Consider the following 21,677-nt stretch of genomic DNA (forward strand, 5'->3'; position numbering starts at 1 on the left):
CTAGAGCTTCAGACTCATAAATACTTGGATTTTATGTATTATTTTTTAAAGCAAATAAACTTGGTACTTTTCAAGGTCTTTGTAGGTCCTGAATCTACATTTTAAAGAAAACTTTATCCAGCTAGTAAATGCACCATCCAGCATAGTGAAGCAACAGCTGCATTTTTAGCTGTTGACTTTCTATTTTGAGTCAACCCATGAGATAATATACTGAGTTGTGTTAGTTTATATATGTGTTCTCTTCCCAGCTTTAACAGCTGGTGTAGTGGCTAACCGTTGACCTTGAATGATCCCAGTTCAAGAAGTGTTACAAGTCTGTAATAGAGATACTGTAATGGACTACCTTACAAATCCGTCAGAAGGGCTACAGGGAAAATTCAGAAAGCGTTCTATAAAATGTCATGTCATCGTTACAATTGTACCAACTCCTTATCAGCAAGTGTCTCCTTACATAGAACTTACCTTTGTAACAAATATGGAACGTTCTGCACTTGTTCAATGAAAACCAGGCTTTTATCTTGTGGCCTTTTCTATCAGTACTGCCAATATCTGCATTGTTAAGCGTATTGTACCACACTGCTTAAGTCAATATTCCCTAGATAGCGGCCAAGTAAGTGGGAACTGTCTCAACTGCCTGTTTCCTGCGATTTGTCAGCAATTGCAGAATTTTCTTCTGTTGGGGAGGAGTCGTGGCTCAGTGGGATTGATCCTATGTTTTGTAGGCAGTGTCCCAGGTACAATTGCTAATTCAAAGAATGAGATGGGTGGTGTAAACACCTTTTTGCCTGAAAAGCAGTTGCCAGTAAGCAATTCTAAGGTAGAGAAGCTCTGGGGTGGCCAGGAGCACATTTGCCAGCCAGGAGCACATTTGCTGTTTGCCAGGAGCACCCACTTCCTTGAGATGCCCAATTTGATCAGTGACACAGGCTTTAGTTACAGCATGTTGTTGTTGTTGTTGTTGTTTAGTCCTTTAGTCGTGTCCGACTCTTCGTGACTCCATGGACCAGAGCGCACCAGGCACTCTCGTCTTCCTCTGCCTCCCACAGTTTGGTCAAACTCATGCTGGTAGCTTCGAGAACACTCTCCAACCATCTCGTCCACTGTCTTCCCCTTCTCCTTGTGCCCTCCATCTTTCCCAACATCAGGGTCTTTTCCAGGGAGTCTTCTCTTCTCATGAGGTGGCCAAAGTATTGGAGCCTCAGCTTTAGGATCTGTCCTTCCAGTGAGCACTCAGGGCTGATTTCCTTAAGGATGGATAGGTTTGATCTTCTTGCAGTCCATGGGACTCTCAAGAGTCTCCTCCAGCACCATAATTCAAAAGCATCAATTCTTCGGCGATCAGCCTTCTTTATGATCCAGCTCTCACTTCCATACATCACTACTGGGGAAACCATGGCTTTAACTATACGGACCTTTGTTGGTAAGGTGATGTCTCTGCTTTTTAAGATGCTGTCTAGGTTTGCCATTGCCTTTCTCCCAAGGAGCAGGCGTCTTTTAATTTTGTGACTGCTGTCACCATCTGCAGTGATCATGGAGCCCAAGAAAGTAAAATCTCTTACTGCCTGCATTTCTTCCCCTTCTATTTGCCAGGAGGTGATGGGACCAGTGGCCATCAGCATGTTACAATAACAGCATGTTACAATAATCTAAACAGGATATATGCGCAGCTGTCTTTGAAAAGTGCTCAGAAACTTCAGCGGGTTCAAATAATTGCAGCCAGATTGTTGACTAGGGCTGGTTATAGGGCGCATACAACTCCCTTGTTAATAATTAACAGTTTTATTATTTGTATGCTGCCCATCTGACCGGGTTGCCCCAGCCACACTGGGCAGCTCCCAACAAAATACTAAACACACAATAAAACATCAACCATTAAAAACTTCCAACAGAACTGCCTTCAGATGTCTTCTAAAAGTCAAATACCGTATTTTTCGCTCTGTAGGACGCACCTTGTTTTCTCTCTCTCTGCTCAGCGCCCCTTCAGCGAAGCGGCAGGAGAAACGGAGCCCCTTCCATTTCTCCTCCTGCTTGGCTGAAGGGGCGCTGCGCAGCTCTCCCTCTCTGCTGAAGCCAGGAGTGTCTTGCTCTCCTGGCTTCAGCGAAAGGAACGCGAAGCCTCTGGAGCACAGAGGGAGCGCTCCCTCTGCGCTTCGGAGGCTTTGCGTTGCTATCGCTGAAGCCAAGGAGCCTGCATTCGCTCCATAGGACACACACACATTTCCCCTTAATTTTTGGAGGGGAAAAAGTATGCCCTATAGAGCAAAAAATACAGTTGTTTGACATCTGATGAGGGCATTCCACAATTGCTCCACTAGCTACCTTCTTTCCAGGTGCAATTCAAAGTGCTGGTTAACATTATTAAGCCCTATATGGCTTAGATCCAAACTATCTGAAAGACTGTATTCCCTCATGTGAATCTGCCTGGATTTTGAACTCTTCAGGAGAGATCATTCCCAGATTTTGGAGCTCCCTCCCTAGAGAAACTAGACTGGCTCCCTTTGTTGTCCTGCTGGCATGAAGACTTTTGTGTTCCAACAGGCATTTGGGAACTGACTGCTTTTAATGAAAGGGCTGGTGCTGTGCTGTTTCTATTGTAATTATTTGCATGGTTTTAACAGATTATAGGTTTAATTATATCAGTGTTTAATTGTTCTTTAATTATTGCTTATTATTTTAGTGGTTCTTATTTTTAGCCGTAAGCCACATTGAGAAAAAGGTGGGTTATAAATAATAATAGACAAGGCAGTCTGACCAGGAATTAGGAAGCATCCTGTACTATTGACAATATAATTTGCACAATACAACCTCTAGGATTCCTATGCAAATATAGATTAGCATTAATTTAAAAAAACACAAAATAAATCTCAAAAGCTTTGAAGGTGGTAAATGCTTTTTAATCAAGGCCACATTTTAGAGACTTATGTCAGCAAGAAAAATGTATTTATTAACAGCAAAGGGGAAAAAATCTTCATAGAAGTTGGAACTTTACTGCCATGCTAGGCATATGTAGGAGAGAAAAAAATAAGTTACTGAACAAGTGTCTTCTACATCAAAAGAATCCTCCAACCACTTGTCTATCTCTGTAAAAAAAAGAAAAGAAAAGAAACATTAAGGGAGTGACTGCTGCACATACTTTACATAAACACATTTTCCAATACAGTAGAGGTAATTATATGCTTATAACATCTGTATGACATGGGATGTAGCCCTTATATAGTTGAAATCACCTGAAAACAAAATCAATATTTGAGAGATTTCTCACCATCAAAGTACCTGTTAGCAACCCTAGCCGGTAGCCCAAATTAAAAGACAGAGCATTGATGCACATGCACACAGATGTACTTTTTTGGAACTGTAATGAGAGTTAATCATCTTACATGGAACAATCTGCAACTCATTTTGCCCCCCTACTTAAGAACAATTCCTACCAGCAGTTCTTCTAAGCTGTTCTGAATGTGTTCATAGACTTCATTAAAGAGCTCCTCTCTTGATTTTCTTCCATCCAACTGAACTGAAATATAAAACACCACCATTTGAAGAAGGAAGGAAGCAAGCAAGCTGAAATAAGCCAGTTATTTTAAGTATTGCTATTTCTGTGTAGGCCAGGCACACAGATCTGCATATGTAATGCATTTTTAAATCTGGACAACAAGAGTTAGGGGGAGGAGGAAAGCAGATGTTTAAGATTCACAAAGATCTTCCTGAAGAAATGCAGTTTCATTTTCACGAATATATACTGGATTATTCAAAGTTTTCAGACCATTTAGATGTAACAAAATACTGGTTTGCTGTTACAATGTTTCTTTCTTTTTTTTATAATGATTTTTATTGCATTTTTTCCAAATTACAATGTTTCTGATCCTAGCGACAAACCATGGCAATTCAGCAAACAGGAAATAAAGGAGAGTTCAAAGTATAGTTTGTTAACAAGCTAGGACAGTGTTTTCAGCCAGTGTGCCGTGGCACTCTGTGGTGCCTTGAATGATGGTTGGGTTGCCATGGGCAACCCTGGCCTCTGCCTCCCTTTCCTTCCCTCCTCTGATGCTCTCAACACATCTCTGCCTCCCAAAGGCTTGCACAGCTGTTTGCTGAGCTCCCTAAGCAAATGCTGCCTCTGGGGATGGCCAAGGGTTGCTTCCCAGGCACCTGTGGGGCAGTATGAGGAGGCACCTCTCTTTGGGGCAAGGTGGGCAGCTCTGAGATCAGGGGCAGCAGCTGCCCAGAGGACTCCCAATGAGAGGGGAGAAGAGAGGAGGCTGAGGAAACCCGACACAAAGGAGGGGTGAGGGACTGCCAGCTCTGCAGGCAAGGGGTGACATAACTGGGCTCCTGAGCCCCACAGGGGTGCCACAGAAAGAATGGAATTGGCCAAGGGAATCGTGGATCCCAAAAGGTTGAAAACCCGAGCTAGGATACTGATTACAGATTACTGTGTAAAGTTATGTGCCTGCAGTGAGTAAAATTGTCCCCAGACAACTAAGCAAGCCAGTGTGCCGTGGCACTCTGTGGTGCCTTGAATGATGGTTGGGTTGCCATGGGCAACCCTGGCCTCTGCCTCCCTTTCCTTCCCTCCTCTGATGCTCTCAACACATCTCTGCCTCCCAAAGGCTTGCACAGCTGTTTGCTGAGCTCCCTAAGCAAATGCTGCCTCTGGGGATGGCCAAGGGTTGCTTCCCAGGCACCTGTGGGGCAGTATGAGGAGGCACCTCTCTTTGGGGCAAGGTGGGCAGCTCTGAGATCAGGGGCAGCAGCTGCCCAGAGGACTCCCAATGAGAGGGGAGAAGAGAGGAGGCTGAGGAAACCCGACACAAAGGAGGGGTGAGGGACTGCCAGCTCTGCAGGCAAGGGGTGACATAACTGGGCTCCTGAGCCCCACAGGGGTGCCACAGAAAGAATGGAATTGGCCAAGGGAATCGTGGATCCCAAAAGGTTGAAAACCCGAGCTAGGATACTGATTACAGATTACTGTGTAAAGTTATGTGCCTGCAGTGAGTAAAATTGTCCCCAGACAACTAAGCAAGCCCATCCAAACCACCTACCCTTTTAGCCCTCCAGATATTGCTGAACTATAACTCTCTTCAGCCCCAGCAAGGGAGATGAGAGTTGTAGCTTAGCAACATCTGGAGGGCCAAAGGTGTCCTAGCCCAAAGACAGATGTGTGAGCTTTGAGTACACTATATCCCTCCCATTTTTAACAACAACAACAATCTTTATTACGGTCCAGAGACCCAACAAATCGTTACAAAGCAATACACAATTCATACAGCCTACCTCCAGGTCAAACAAGCATTTTGTTCAGAATACAGGGATCATTGGTTCTTGCAACCACCAATAAAAACCACTGTTTTTAACTTGAAAACTTGTTCTGAATCTTGGGGCAGAAAGTTTAGTCTCCATGTGGCATGGAAGCATCCTTTGCAGCCCCAGCCATTTGAAACTGTGTAAAGGAGACAATCTGGGCTGCTAGAAAAGGACTACTTTGAAGTGAAGGATGGGCAGATACAGTGGTCCCTCGGGTTACATACGCTTCAGGTTACAGACTCCTCTAACCCAGAAATATTACCTCAGGTTAAGAACTTTGCTTCAGGCAGAGAACAGAAATCGTGCTCCAGCGGTGCAGCGGGGAGGCCCCATTAGCTAAAGTGGTGCTTCAGGTTAAGAACAGTTTCAGGTTAAGAACGGACCTCCGGAACGAATTAAGTACTTAACCTGAGGTACCACTGTACACAGATGTTATCAATTCAACACTGCCCTACTCAAACAGTCATATACTGAAAGTCAATTCATTATGAAGAGTTATTTAATGAGCAACAGTTGCAGCTTGAGCAAATCGATCATTTCAATAACACTAATATTTCACACTGGTAAAATCACTGTGGGAACATTGCCTTATAAAATCTTAAAATAAACTTGTAACACCTACCTCACAGAATACAATCATCTTTAAAACTGACCCCATGTCCCAATTTAAACTTACCCACATCAACATTAAGGTCTTCCATTAGCATCTTATGCTTGACATACATGGGCCAGACGTGACCGTCAAACAAACCCGGTGGATCAGGTACAGTGTAATTCCTTGAACTAAATATTTGGGGAGGAGGGAGAAAAACACACGATAAGTTTCATCTTGAATGTGATTACTATCAAGCAAATTAGGAGTCCTTTGCTCATGCAAACCCCATTTACTTATTCGGTCACCTCAACGTGACTTTTCAGATTATCAAACAACTTGTGCTTTTTGTAGGGTATGTGTGTTTGGCTTACCTTCTCCTCCTCTTGCATTCTTCATAGGGAATAGAAAGAAAATACCGGTAGTCAAATACATCAATCAAGGGCCTAAAAAGAAAAGAAAAGGTGACCTGGGTGTTTTTTTAATACAACAAAACAAAGGAAAACCCCTCATGGTCTAGCGTCCTTTATCCAACAATGGGCATCAACACAATAGTTACATCCAGCAACCAGGACACTGCCTCTTATGTGGCTCATAGCCAAGAACTATTGACAGGCGTATTCCCCATGAATTGTCTAATCCCCCATTAGAGCCATTTAAGCTGCAACCATGTTCTGCAGCAGTGAATGTAATACATTAAGCTCCTTTGAAAGAATATTTTCTTTTCTGTCCCGAATGGTCTGCTCATCAAATTCATTATGTGGAATCCATAACCATGAATAATATGTCATGCCCTCTCCTGCACTGGTTGTTATAAACTGAAAAGCCCACATGCTTGGTCTTTCGACCCTTTGATATTTTATATTTCCCTTTGCTACACTTTTACAGCTCTATCATACTTTTATTAAAGACTGAGCAACGAGAAGTATACACAATACAGTGACTCTCAACTTACCCTGGGGGGGGGGTTTTATGTTCAGAGGATAGCACCTATACCCAACAGTGCATATAGTCAAAACTCGCTAGGATCGACGGCAGGTAGGATTGCCAGGGGTTTCCCCATATACCTGCCTCCTCTTCTAATTATTTTTTTAAACTGCCAAGTGCATAAAGCTGAATGCTCACAAGTTACCATATTTTTCGCCCTATAGGACGCACTTTTTCCCCTCCAAAAATGAAGGGGAAATGTGGGTGCGTCCTATGGGGCGAATGCAGGCTTTCGCTGAAGCCTGGAGAGCGAGAGCGGTAGGTGCGCACCGACCCCTCTCGCTCTCCAGGCTTCGCGGACCTCTCCGCAAGCAGCGGGAACGCTCCCGCTGCTTGGGGAGAGTTGCCGGCATCCCGAAGCCTGCGCGCGCTGATCTCAGCGCGTCCAGGCTTTGCGGACCTCTCGGCAAGCAGCGGGAGCCACCGCTGGGCTCCCACGGCTTGCAGAGAGCTGCCTGTTTGGGGGCTGGGGTCGGGGGAAGCTCAGGCTGCCCCAGCCCCGCGCCTGGGGGGGGGGAATAATTTTTTCCCCTTTATTTCCCCCCAAAAAAACTAGGTGCGTCTTATGGGACGGTGCGTCCTATAGGGCGAAAAATACGGTAAACGCTTGTAAGTTGCGAATTACCTGTACTCTGAATGTGGTCACATTAAATTTCCATCAGGGCAACAATGTGTCATTTTACTTTCAATTCCTAGCATGGTCCTTTATTTTCACGGCTGCCACAAAGAGGCTTGATGATTTGATATTACTACACACTATAACAAAACATCTTTCCTGAAGAGTCAGTGCCAGTTCATATTCTTGCAACATGCATGTGAATGTCACTGCCACAAAGTGAATCATTTTACATTTATTACCATTGAAACCCATTTGCCATTTTGTTGCCTGTTCACTAAACTTGAACAAGTCCTTGAGAGAACTGGACTTCAATTGGTGGGTCCATTCGACTTCCAAAACGTTCGGAAACCAAGGCGCAGCTTCCAATTGGCTGCAAGAAACTCCTGCAGCCAATCAGAAGCCGCGTCAAACGTTCGGCTTCCAAAGAACGTTCGCAAACTGGAACACTCACTTCCGGGCTGGCGGCTTTTGGGAGCCAAAATGTTAGACATGTAAGGTGTTCAGGATCCAAGGTACAACTGTACAATATATGACTTAAAAAATTAAGAAATGGGGCCCCAAATGCATGTTTGGGTTAAAAGTGGGTCTGAAAAAGGTGGAAGAGACCTGCTTTAGAGTTCTCTGTAATCAGCTTGGATTTTCACCATCTCAGACATTTTGGTGTCACATTCACAATTCTAACTATTTCACAGCTCACCCGGATAGTTAAGAATAGATTAAATAGTACTAGTCCCAATACGTATCCTTGGCAGACAGCACAACGTAACTCTCTGTTCTTGCTGTTTTCTGCTCTTGAACTCAAATGACCCAATAAAAGAACTGGTAATTCTAACCCATGATCATTAAGTTCACTCAGGAGATTTTGGTGAGGGAGATGATCCAAAGCAGTTTGGAAGTCCAAGTACCTTACTCTAGGGATAGCTCATATTCAAGCTGCAACCAGGAATATAAATTTTAAATATGCTTGCTAAGATTTGAGTTTCCTCATTGAAAATATGCCAACCTAGTCCTTCATTTCTGCTATTCTGCCCTGGTCAGCCCCACCAAAAGGTAATCACATTGTAAAAGAACTGCCCATCAGAACAGCAATTACCTATCATGCACCAGAACAAGTAATGGTTGTGTTATCACAGTCTGCTGTTATGTGCCCATACAATCAAAAATAATCACACAACACTCAATTCATTATCAAAGACCTGCCAAGCAGCTGCTAGCAGTTATGTGATTAGATACAGACGGCTGGAACAGCTTTAGGAATATTAAGTTTTACTTACAGACAGAAGGGATCATTGAAATGTCATAACTCCATAAAGTAATCGCCTAGTTAGAGCTCATTAACCGTGTGCTTCAGTTACCTGTAAGTATAAAGCAAGAATCCTTCCACGATAAGAATATGGATGGTATCATTCTCCTCTGAATCCTCTATTGCTCTAGTATCAAGTGTGTTAATGCCATGAGATCGTTCAAACTTAATTGGGTTTTTCTTCCAAGCGTTGATGGTACTCATCATGGCATCCATGTCCAAAGCACTAATAACTAAGAGGGAAAAAAAGCAGTAAATTCATTAGATTCAAGAAAAACACATGTTATCAAAGTTATGAATTCCAAGGGACTCTACCAACTCATGCCCTATTGTGCAGTTCTAGGACTAGAATTATTATTTTTAGTAATTACATGGATATAAACAGAACTTACCATCATACTGTTTAAATCCATCTTCAACCTTTATCTCATCCTGGGGCTGAAACAGAATAAGAACTGTCTACAGAACTGCTGACAAATTCAACATCCATTTTAAGAAGAGCATGATGGGTAAAGAGCCCGTTGAAACTGATTTCTGGTAATTCACTGCCCTTAAAAATGTATTAGAGCTGCACCTTCAATAAATTTAAGTAGTGCAGATCTACAAGGCAGAAACAAGACACTTCACCCTTTTATCTAATCACTACTACAAGCACACCTAACCTACTTTCAAAAACAGAAATGTCATCCAGAGGCCACACCAGAGGTCTTATCCACTGACTGCAGAACAACTCACAGGCATCAACCCTCCTCCCAAAGTAAATTGATATGGCAAAACAAAAACAAGGCCAAGAGGACAAAGAAGGCTTAAAACATCAGGTAGGAAGAGTATGAAACCCCATTAGGTTAGCAAGTTGGAGAAAACAAATGTTGCTGGATATGGAGCAGTTTCACTAAGAGTGGGATGATTCTATACTCCTAGGATCAAAGTTACCAACTGAATGGTCAATGCCGGAGGCAGGGAAAAGAGAAAGAAGGGGAGGAATTTGCACACAGTGTGGGGGAAAAGGACTAGGTGGGCTAAAATGTCCAATATTACATCTGTTTAAAGTAGAGGTAATTAGATACAACTATAGGAGACCTGCATATTTGAAACCAAATTTCTCTTAATATTTAGAGTATCTAATTTTTACAGCAAAAAGAGGTGGTGTGCCAGCCCTCCATCTCTCCCTCCAGGTGTGTGCTTCTCAGCTAAGTTCCAATACTAGACATGAGCTAAGCTGTGGGATTAAGAAAGGCTATGGGGAAGTAAACAATGGACACAGGGCCCTCACTCACCATCCCATTCAGCTGTTAGAAGTGAACACCTTGTCCCCCATTTTAAATGTATGGATCTGCTGCTGATGCTATCTAGAGTCTTATTGTAAAATTAAGAATTCAGCACCAAGGTGAACATTCTGTGCTAAAAGCAGCCAACATTTGCAATTAGGTACAGTAACACCAGCAAACCAACATGTTTCTGCATATTTTATCATGTTAGTTGTGAGAAAAACAAGCTATGCCAATCACCAAAGTCCCACTCACTAACCTCTGCAAATAGCAGGTTATTTTCTAACACATCTGCAAAACTCTCCTCAGTTATAACAGCTAGAAATCTGCCTCACCAAGGTGTGGCCAGTACAAAAATCCATTTTAGCAGGACCATTTGTATTCTAGCATTTGCAACATGACGTCCCTTCCCTGCCCTTCAAAACATTACTATGGCTGTGGGACAAAAGGGGGAAATACCACTTTTATAAGAGATGAGCAACTTCAATAGGCATTACTTACACAAATGAGTCATAAGGTTAATAACTGGTGCCTAAGATTGCTTTTTACATCATTCTTTTTTCTTTGTGAGTCACCTATTTTAGATTGAAGCTGGCGGGGCAGGGACCGTCTTACTACTTGATATCGTTAAGCCACTTTGGGAGCCTTCTTGACTAAGAAGTAGAGTTAAAAGTACTTTAAATAAATAACACTGGTTTTAACAGCTTACTGGACAACATATGATCAACTAGTATTAACGTCTGCATACAGTGGCCATTATTCAGCACACACAGAGGTAGTCGGATGGCTGCCCTAGGTCACAACAGCAGTTCTGTCCATGTTATGTGGAAGTTCAGTTGTGTTTGTGCACAGGTAACGGCACAACAGAAATTTCTCAATTATTTCTCATGTAGATACAGTGGTACCTCGGGTTACAGGTGCTTCAGGTTACGTGATTTCGGGTTGCGCACCGCGTCAAACCCAAAGTACAGGAATGGGTTACTTCCGGGTTTCGGCGTTCGCGCAGAACCACTAAATTGTGCATAATCGCTGAATCGCAACCTGCAAATGCAGCGCTGTGGGTTGCGAACGTGCCTCCCACATGGATCATGTTCGCAACCCGAGGTTCCACTGTATTGACAGAAATACACAATTATGGATATTAGATACTAAAACATCCTTTGTGGTTTACTTGCTCAGAAGAAACTCTGCAGCATTCTATTACTGTTGTGGGACTGTATGGGAGATTCCAGACATCTCAGACAGAAATAGGATGTATTTTGGACTCGGCATTCAGAACACTGGGTGCTGATGGCCCTAGCACTGCCACACAGTACAACCCTCATCTTAAGAATTCAACCCATTTCCCAAAGCCACCTTATATAGAAAGGGTCAAGTGAAGTACCCCTTACAGACAGCAAGTCTGTAATAAGTAGTCTACTTACAACAGATGCAGGTTGCAGGATTTCTTGTATTCAAAACAGGATGTGGTAGGAGGTGATGCAAGGAAAGTGGGGATTGTAAAAGGGTATACAAACTGAATTCTGCCTCACCTTAAAGAAGTCGTCTTGGTGCACAACACTGCAATTAGGCAGTGCCTGCATAAGTTTGTTGGTCAGGGTGGTCTTCCCACCATTGGTGATCCTGAAATAAGAATGTGGGAGGAAGGAAAAAGGTATGAATTAAATTAGAAAACATACAGACTCCAAACACATCTGTGGGAAGCAAGAAACATCTCTGTGTGGGAAAACTTTACTAGGAGATGAGTGAACCAAAGAGATAAAGAAGGGGAAATATGAAACTAGTTGCTAGAAAAGACAGCTGTACTTCCTGATTCTGCTTATAGTGGCTGCAAACTATGTCCTGACTACCGCCCATAAGCTTCCCTTCCCTTGCGCGCGCGTGCGCGTGCTCTCTCTCTCTCTCTCTCTCACACACACACACACACACACACAGTGCCTACCATTTTAAAACATCCCCAGTAAGAACAAAAACTTAAGACTCAAAGGCGTAGCCATGTCAGCTTACTGCAGCTAAACAGCAAGGCACCATTTATTGTAGCTTTGGAGACACACAATTTGCTTAGTCAGATGCATTAAGTCCTTGTTTTATCACTGCTTTTATTCATAGACAAGCCAAAGTAAAGTACTAAAAAGGTAAAGGTACCCCTGCCCGTACGGGCCAGTCTTGCCAGACTCCAGGGTTGTGCGCCCATCTCACTCAAGAGGCCGTGGGCCAGCGCTGTCCGAAGACACTTCCGGGTCACGTGGCCAGCGTGACATCGCTGCTCTGGCGAGCCAGAGCCGCACACGGAAACGCCGTTTACCTTCCCGCTGGTAAGCGGTCCCTATTTATCTACTTGCACCCGGAGGTGCTTTCGAACTGCTAGGTTGGCAGGCGCTGGGACAGAACGACGGGAGCGCACCCCGCCACAGGGATTCGAACCGCCGACCTTTCGATCGGCAAGCCCTAGGCGCTGAGGCTTTTACCCACAGCGCCACCTGCGTACTAGTTAAAGGTTTTAGGGCAGCCCAACCAGCAGTAAAGTTCATAGGATAACTATCACACCCTTTCAGCCCAGCTCACAGAGTTGTCAATGCAAAGTAGAACCACGTTTGTGCATGGGGAGAACCACATGCACCATTCGGCACCCAAGAGTTCTGATGGCGCAAATCACAGTCCCATCTAGGCCAGCATCCAGTCTCCCACAGTGGCCAACCAGATACCTACGGGTAGCCCACAAACAGGACATAAGGACAATAGTCCTCTCCCACTGTTGTTCTCCCAAAACTGGTATTCAGTGCTATGCTGCTTCTGTTCCTGGGGGTAGCAGGCATAGGAGCCACTGTTAACTTAATCTTCTGTGAAGCTGTCTTAAGCCCTTTCCTTAAAGAAAGGGCAAGATAAAAATATAATTTTAAAAAAGCTGTGCCGTCGTCGTCATCAGCGTGGGTTCTTAAGCAGCCTCCCCAACCAGACACAGAATCTAGTGTCTGACCACCCAACTGGCTTTAACTCACACGTTTATTAAACAATACCATACAATGTAATTTTTATCTCCATAAAAATCAAGTAACAGAAATCACTGGGTTAAAGCTGACTGAAAGCCCAGAGGTAGCATTATTATCAGTTTACGATGGGGTGGAAGGTTTGCAGGCTAGGAAGGACTTGCTCACAAATTTATTGACAGCTGCACAAATTATTATAGCAAGGAAATGGAAGGGGCAAGCAAAATATAAAAAGAATGATACAAAGAAGTGTGGGATATAGCTATTAATGATAAATTAACATGTGCCATTAAGGTAAGATGGGGAATATGCAGGAGAAATTATTCTGAGAAGATATGGAGGGTGTTTGTAGAATTTGTACTGCTAAAACGGAAAGGGGGCAAGCCATCGCAAGAGGTGTTGAAATTATTCTGAGGAGATATGGAGGATGTTTGTAGAACTTGTACTGTTAAAACAGAAAGGGGTCAAGCCATCGCAAGAGGTGTTGAAATTTTGGGAGTTTGCATAGTTAAAATGGAATGGTCTCAGTGGTGGGGTGCACATTTTTATTCTTATTTATTTATTTATGATTATTAATTTGTCAGAATAAAAAAGAACAACATTAATTTTTGTTAAAAAAGAGAGAAAATGAAACAGTTCCATGAGGCCAGCAACCAGCCCCGCCTCACACTTTTAACATCCTACACTATAACCTCAACAGCTGCTGCGGCACAGAATGGAAAAGAAGCATGTGGGCAAGCCTCCTGCTGCAACGGCTGCCAGATCTTGCACATGGGCAGCAGGGCTGAAGGCCATCCCCAGAGGAGGGTGAAAACCATCCTGGCCCCATCCATCCAACACAAGCAGCAGCAACTGCAGCAGCAGACTCAGCTCCTCTCTCGCTACCCCCCATCACTTTCCCTACCGGAAATAATGCTCAGCTCCACTTGCCCTGCAACTGTGGAGGCCTGGAGGGGGAAGGTGCCCTCTAAGCCAACTGCTACTCAAATAAAATTAAAAATACCAGTAATAAAGAAACAATAGGGAGGGAAGCCTATCCTGGATTCTCCAAATAAGCGCCTGTGCAATTCGCCACTTTGTTCTGGCTCTTTCCCTCCCATCTCTCCACCTCCCCGCTTTTGCCCTTGGCGCGCCTTTTCTGCCAACCTGATGGCATCGCAAGCCTCTCCCCAAAAATCTGTTTTAAAGGCCGCCTTAGTTTTCAAAAAAAGTGTTTCCTGTAACCTATTGCTGCTGCTTGTTTTTAAATCCAGCCAGTTATGTAAATAAAATTTATTTGTTGGGGTCAATCATAATACAAACGAGAGCAAGCATTGAATAAGTTAAAAAATAAAAATTCAGCCCCCTCTTCTTTCTCTCCCCAAACCCCTAGAAACAAACGTTCAAAACTGAACCGCTCTGGGAGAAACAAGCCATCTGAATAGAGGAGATAATTAATAATAATAGCAGCAGCATGGCAAATATATCTCGATCCAAAGCCATGCGCCCCATCCCCTCTTGATAAATACAGTAATAATTATAACAAAGTAATAATAATAAAACAAAAACAAATGAAACTAAAATAAAATAAAATAATAAACAGCAGCAGCATGGCAAATATACGTCGGTCCAAAGCTATCTGCCCTCGTCCCCAGTAATAATTATAACAAAGTAATAATTATAATAAAACAAAAACATGAAAAAAAATAAAAAGAGCAGCATGGCGAATATATGTCGGTCCAAAGCCATGAGCCCCCGTCCCCGCTTGATGGTAATAGTAATAATTATAATAAAATTAAAAATAAAACCAAGTGAAAATAAAATAGAGCAGCAGCAGCATGGCGAATATATGTCGGTCCAAAGCCATGAGCCCCCGTCCCCGCTTGACAGTAATAATTATAATAAAGTAATAATTATAATAAAAATAAGAGCAAGTGAATATAAAATAAAATGAGCAGTAGCAGCAGCATGGCGAATACATGTCTGTCCAAAGCCATGAGCCCTCGTCCCCGCTTGATATAATTATTATTATATCAAGTGAAAGCCAACTTGATATAATTATTATTACTTTATTATAATTATTACTAATAAAACTAAAATAAAAGCGAGTGAAAATAAAATAAAAAGAGCAGCAGTCCAAAGCCATGCGCCCCCGCGCCCGCCCGCTCGGCTCCCGCGCGCGCCTTCCTCGCTCGCGCCCGCGCCCCGCGCGCCAAAACCCTCCTCTCACCCGCCAATGCCGACGATGACTTTCATGCTGGTGATGCTGCTGCTGCGCGCGAGGCCCGGAGGCGTCGGCGGCGTCGGCTTCCCTCACGGTCGGTCCCTTCCGAGGCTAGAGGAGGAGGAGGACGAGGAGGACAGAGAAGGGGAAAGAGAGGAACCACGAACGTCAGCTCCCGAGGGGCGCCATTATCTCCGGGAAACGGCGGCAAGAGCGAGAGCCGTCAGCGCCGCGGCGAAGCGCTCGCCGAAAAGAAGAGCCAGCTAACGGCTGCGCGCGCCTCTCGCCTCTCCGCCGAGGCGACGCGCGCGCTCATTGGGCGGGAAGGGGCGCCGCAGCCAACCAGCGGGCCCGGAGCGCCGGCGGAATGTCCGCGCTGTCCAACCCAGGGGCAGAAACGAAGGCGGGTTCGATTCCCATTGGCCAATCGCTGGCTGGCCCTCGGTCCCCGCCCCCCGGCAGCGTTAGACACGCCCCCCTCGGGCAACCTTGCAATGACTCTTTGCCCAGCGCACGTTTTCCTTTTCTTTACAACTTCCGGGAAGGGTGGAGGCAGCAGATTTCGGTGGGGGAGGTTTATTGGCAGCACCAAGCGGTGTTTGTTTTTATTTTATTTTTCACTGAGGAGGGTCGATGGAACCATGAACGGTAGCTTATGATCAGTGCTTATTTCTAAAAAAATGTTTAGGGTACAGTACCATAGCTGTCAACTTACAGATTTGAAAATAAGGGACCATCAGCCTCGAAAATAAGGGATCAGCAGCCAAAATAAGGGATTTTAGTCAACTGGGAGGGAGGGAGAGGAGCTGCTTCCTTTGAAACCCGGGAAATTTAAGGGACATCATCAATAAGGGACAAGAGCGGGACACGGTGCTGGGATAAGGGACTTTCCCACCAAATAAGGGACGGTTGACAGCTATGTACAGTACTCTCATTTTGACTCAAGAAAATCATAATTTTGTAGTTCAAATCGGGAAAAACAAACACAGTAAAAGGACATTGGGGGTAGCTATAGAACTGATGATTCACCATGCTAGAGAAGAACCTAAAAAATTCAAAAAAAAAAAAGTTTCTTCTCCCGTTACATTCACAAAATGTTTAGTGGTAACCCCAGAAAAAAAGAGCACTGCTTATAATAACATTTATCTTGTAGGCTCATTCGATCATATGTGGTAGGTTTTTTTTATTATTTTAATTATTGAATTTGTATGCTGCCCTATACCCAGAGGTCTCAGGGCAGTTCACAGAAAAGATCACAATATATAAAAGCAAAATAAAAACAATAACGCAAAAAGAGCCACATTTTTTAAAATGTCAATCAGGTCAGCCAAAGGCCTGGTTAAAAAGGAATTATTTTTGCCTGGCGCCTAAAGGTGTATAATGAAGGCACCAGGCGAACTTCCCTGGGGAGAGCATTTCACAGATGGAATTAAAAGGATTTGTGGAAATTTCAAAAATGATAAAAAGAGTTTTCCGTTTTGGAGGTGCTTCGCAAAACGAATCTCCTAGGGGCTTGCTTCGCAAGACAAAAATGTCTTGCGAGTTCCTGCGGGGTTTTTTTTCCTCCCCCCCCTTTCTCTAAGCCGCTATGCCGCTTATCAGCTGATCCGATAAGCCGCTAAAAGCCGCTAATAGCGCTAATCCACTAATCCATCAATGGGCTTGCTTCGCAAGACGAAAAAAACTCTAGACGAAGAGAATCACAGAACGGCACCACTGTATATACAACTGAATTCACTTACGGTATACAGTACTTACTTCCAAGTAAATATGCCTCAGCAAATGAGCCCTAACAGGAGAAGTATATGTGAGAAGGGCTCCACCCAGAGGAACACAAAACTGAATGCAGTGGTGATGTTGTTGTTTAGTCGTTTAGTCGTGTCCGACTCTTCGTGACCCCATGGACCAGAGCATGCCAGGCACTTCTGTCCTCCACTGCCTCCCGCAGTTTGATCAAACTCATGCTGGTAGCTTCAAGAACCCCTACATGGATCACTGCCTTGCCGTGGCGAAGGGGCTTGATGAACTCAGAGAAGCTATGAACTATGCCGAGCAGGGCAGTGGTGATAAACCAGAGCAAATACAGGTGAAAACAGGATAATTTTTGTGCCTTTATAAGGAGTGCATACCATATTTTAACCTTCATTTTAGGAAAACTACAGTATTTAGAGGAGTGGCTGGTTTAGAAGACTTGCCTGTGAGTTTGTTCCTAACCGTGGTTCCTTGCTTTGTAGCCCCTCAAATTTATTTAATTGGGCTAAGTAAAAATGGATTTGGTAAAATATGCTGTCTGTCTCAAATACAGCTGATAGATTTTACTCAAGAGCTTGCATTAAATCAACTCTATTTGGTATTGAATGATAAAGCAAAATATCCTCATATACTATAGAATCTGGCTATTCCTTGCTCAGAAGCTCCTTTTGTGTTATAACTTCTGAGGTAGTCTAATGAAATATCTTACAGGAGTTAACAGTTTATACTCCTGTAAACGTCTTTATCTAAGACCTTTCTGGTGACACAGTACTGCAAGATCAGCAAAAGCTTCTGAAATTTTATAAGAATGTCTCTTAAAGAATGACTTTCTCCCTGTAAAGCTAACTGTGGCAGGAACTACCGTCATGTTAAAACATGTATTCCTACTATATAAACTCAACATTTTTTCTTGGCAACACCACAATCCCTACAGCAGCCCTATTCTTTTAGTACTGTTGAATGGCATAGCAAGAAGAGAAAAGTTGCTTGATAGAATTTCAGATATTTTAAACAAAACCAGGAATATTTTTTTCCATTTAGGCAGCTGGATAGGAAACAACCTGACCATGTATTCTAACCATGCAGTCCTAATCATGCCTACTTAGAATTAAGTCCTATTGAATTAAGTGGAGATTTCTTCCAGGTAAGTGCATTTAGGATTGCAGTTCTAGGTAGGTTGCTAAAAGCTTGAAGTAAACAGTGTGTTGATTTTTCAGTAGCATGGTGCTTATCTATGACAAGCCTAACACATTGCTTTAATATCTCACTCTGGAGGCCACTGAGTGCTACAGTGACGGAGTTCTGGGTTTGTTTTAATTGTTGCATTGGTGACCAGCTCAAAGTGGTCAGTTGACCCGTGAATTAAGTTCCAGCTGTTTCCCTTCAGTAATACAGTGACTTTAATTTACAGATGATCTTGTGATCCTGGAATAATAAAATAAAACAAATCCAGAAAGCGTTGCCAGCATTTGTATTATAAGCACAAGCAGAACTGGGGGGATAATTATTAAAGCTTGTTTAGTGACATTAAGAAAAAATATTTAGGAAATTGACTTCCGCGGAAATTGTACAGAACAGCACATGAAAGTTTTCATTATGAGGAAATGGAAAGTGAGCCTGGTTAAATAGTGGATATTCATTATAGGTGCATTATAAACAATATCAACTTGAGAAGTAAAGTGAGGTTCTAATAATTCAGTATTTGTGTGTAATATTTAGAATGGCTAACAACTATGACTTTCCCAGTTTTATAAATCCAAACCATCTTTTTGAATGAGACGTGTTTTTCTTTCTCATGGTACTACAAATAAGAAGCCTCCAAGACTTGACCGAAACATGATAGGAGAACCAATGAACTTTGTACCCATTGCCCACATTGGAACAAAAGAGATGGCTAGTGCCCTTCCATCAGTAAGCATGTGCTTTTAATATGTCTTAATAACTGGATTATCTAATATTGGTATGATTATTACTTCTTGAAGACCTCAGCTGGCTCACAGTTTGAACTGCAGTCATCTGCATAGCAACTTGTGAGTAAATCCCAATGAATACAGTGAGGCGTGCTTCTGGGTAAACATGTGTATAATGGAAGGCATGGCTGTTGCAAAAAAGAATCTTTAGTATTATTGAGTAAAGTGTGTAACCTAAACTTCTTTGCTTGTCTAAATGTCAAGCATACAGCAGCTCCATATTTTTATGTAGAAGCTAACCAAAGGTTTAATAAATGTACACAAATTAGTGACATTATTTTATTTTTGAATACATATTAGGACAGCCATGGGCGTAGGCAGGATTTGTTAGGGGGCAGAATGTCAGTTAAGTATTTTTATTGATTTAATTGCTCCAGGGCAGAGGCAAGTAGGAATTAGGATTTACTTGCTCTAGGGGGGCTACACCAATGAGGGCAATCGCTTTATTGGGCCAAGCAAGATTTCAAACAAAACTATGTTCAAATTTTTGAGTTCACCAGAATTTATCAGGCTAGATCAGGGGTCAGCAAACTGTCCCTCAGAACTTGTGGGGGGCCAGACTATATTTTGAAGGGGGGGGAATGAACAAATTCCTATGCCCACAAATAACCCAGAGATGCATTTTAAATAAGATTTTACATTCTACTCATGTAAAAACAGACTGATTCCCGGACCATCCGCGGGCCAGATTTAGAAGGCGATTGGGCCGGATCCGGCCTCTGGGCCTTAGTTTGCCTACCCATGGGCTAGATGGCTGAAAGCAATCTGAGAGGAGGTATCAGACAATCAAATGAGGCCCGTTCAGGTACAGGTTTGTTGTACCCAGCTCTTTTGGAAGAACACATAATAGTTGAGCCTGTCTGCAAACTTAGCAACCATCTGTTAACTGCATTCTTTGTCCATAGGTGAAACACAGCCGACTTTAGTAGAGTTGATCTTTACCTCGGACTATATGGGAACTGCTTATTTACTGTATACCTGTTCACATATCAAAGGAACCTATGTGTTCTGCCTGAAAATAGAGGCAGAATGGAGCTAGTTTTTAATGTGTGCAGACATGAAGGCTCAAATCATTGTTTTTCCCCCCACAAGAGTTGGGTGCAACCTGAAACCTGCAATACACCTGTAAACATCTTATCTGAATGTCTGACACTACCTTCCACACTTTAGACTATTGTCAGATGCTGACAAGGATAGTAGCTTGGATAGTATTTTTTCTCTTGCATTTTTTGTTTTGTTTTACCATCTAGCCTGATGAAATCTTAGGAAACTTAAGTTTGTATGCAATTTCATGAATTACGGTTAGTCAAATAAAGGTATTGCCCTAATGTATTTTGGAATTTATTCTATTGATAATACTTAAGCCAGGCTGTCTGCATTGGGAGTTAGTTTTAATGTAGTACTTTGACACAATCTTGTGCATGCTTACACAATTCTCAGAAGCCAAACAGACCTCAGGAGCGCGTATTCTCAGGTGTGTATTGGATTGTAACAATGTCCAGTCAGGAAAGTATAGTGAATGCAAGAATTATGGACTGATACAGTTATACCTCTTCTAGGCTGGGCAAATTCAGGAACAAATGAATTCCAAAGGAGGCTACAACAACAATAATTCTACAACTGCAAAGGTGTAAGATGTCTGAATGAGAGAATGAAATGCCAGTTTGGGGATGTGATGCTTTGGAAGCAGCTGGCTGTAAGGCAGAGAACTGACCAATTTTATTTTATACATTGTTATATTTAGACCGGGACGCGGGTGGCGCTGTGGGCTAAAGCCTCAACGCCTAGGGCTTGCCGATCGAAAGGTCGGCGGTTCGAATCCCCGCGGCGGGGTGCGCTCCCGCTGCTCGGTCCCAGCGCCTGCCCACCTAGCAGTTCGAAAGCACCCCCGGGGGCAAGTAGATAAATAGGTACCGCTTACCAGCGGGAAGGTAAACGGCGTTCCGTGTGCGGCTCTGGCTCGCCAGAGCAGCGTTGTCACGCTGGCCACGTGACCCGGAAGTGTCCCCGGACAGCGCTGGCCCCCGGCCAATAGATGTGAGATGGGCGCACAAACCCCAGAGTCTGTCAAGACTGGCCCGTTCGGGCAGGGGTACCTTTACCTTTACCTTTATATTTAGACCACTAATCTGCTAGTAAGGCTGTGAAATGCTAAATTTAATGCCAACTCTTGTTTCTGTTCATGCTGGAGATTGAATCTTGACATAACCATTTAGATAAAGCATCATGACCACAATTTGTTGTCTAAAAGCAGTATTTAAGATGGTAGCTACATTTTAATAAACAACTCCACTAAAGATGCCTCAGGTTTTGTAGTTCTGCTAGGGGATGGGAGAAACTAGGTTACACTGCTTTAAATTTAGAAAATTGCAGAGTGATTCACAAACTTTGGCTCCCATAAAATAAAAACCTTCCAGTAAGAATCATGCACAGGGAAACATGTCTAACTCTGATTTCAGGCATGAATCGCTTGGTCTTGGTGTCCCTGATCTTTGGAAATCCTGCTTGAGCAGACACATGTCGCTATATTAAGCATTCAGTATATTAAGTAATATACTAGAGAGTTCCAGAAAGACATCTACTTCTGCTTCATTGACTATGCAAAAGCCTTTGACTGTGTCGACCACAGCAAACTATGGCAAGTTCTTAAAGAAATGGGAGTGCCTGATCACCTCATCTGTCTCCTGAGAAATCT

The 21,677-nt window shown here is 43.2% G+C and overlaps 1 protein-coding gene and 2 long non-coding RNA genes across 4 annotated transcripts; 2 read left to right on the top strand and 1 right to left on the bottom strand.

Moving 5' to 3' along the window:
* The first annotated feature begins 1,405 nt into the window (after window positions 1-1,405).
* LOC309518577 lies at window positions 1,406-20,722 on the top strand. Of its 2 annotated transcripts, none has more exons than XR_014213515.1 (3): window positions 1,406-1,420; window positions 18,825-18,923; window positions 20,542-20,722. It is a non-coding gene; the product is annotated as an uncharacterized lncRNA (long non-coding RNA). The 2 variants fall into 2 exon arrangements; XR_014213516.1 differs by lacking the exon at window positions 1,406-1,420 and adding an exon at window positions 15,795-15,908.
* On the bottom strand, window positions 2,873-15,526 carry LOC309518490 (nicotinamide riboside kinase 2-like). The gene is made up of 8 exons (XM_082198871.1): window positions 15,267-15,526; window positions 11,603-11,693; window positions 9,195-9,240; window positions 8,855-9,035; window positions 6,268-6,339; window positions 5,978-6,084; window positions 3,429-3,511; window positions 2,873-3,080 (listed from the first exon to the last, which is right to left on the bottom strand). Exons 1-8 carry the CDS (start codon window positions 15,290-15,292, stop codon window positions 3,075-3,077), a joined length of 612 nt encoding a protein of 203 aa, XP_082054997.1. The 5' UTR covers window positions 15,293-15,526; the 3' UTR covers window positions 2,873-3,074.
* On the top strand, window positions 12,561-14,062 carry LOC309518622. The gene is made up of 2 exons (XR_014213565.1): window positions 12,561-13,453; window positions 13,539-14,062. It is a non-coding gene; the product is annotated as an uncharacterized lncRNA (long non-coding RNA).
* Window positions 20,723-21,677: the final 955 nt, after the last annotated feature.

The sequence above is a fragment of the Podarcis vaucheri genome (genome assembly GCF_965113315.1).
Source record: "Podarcis vaucheri genome assembly, chromosome: 14".
Taxonomy (NCBI): Eukaryota; Metazoa; Chordata; class Lepidosauria; order Squamata; family Lacertidae; genus Podarcis; species Podarcis vaucheri.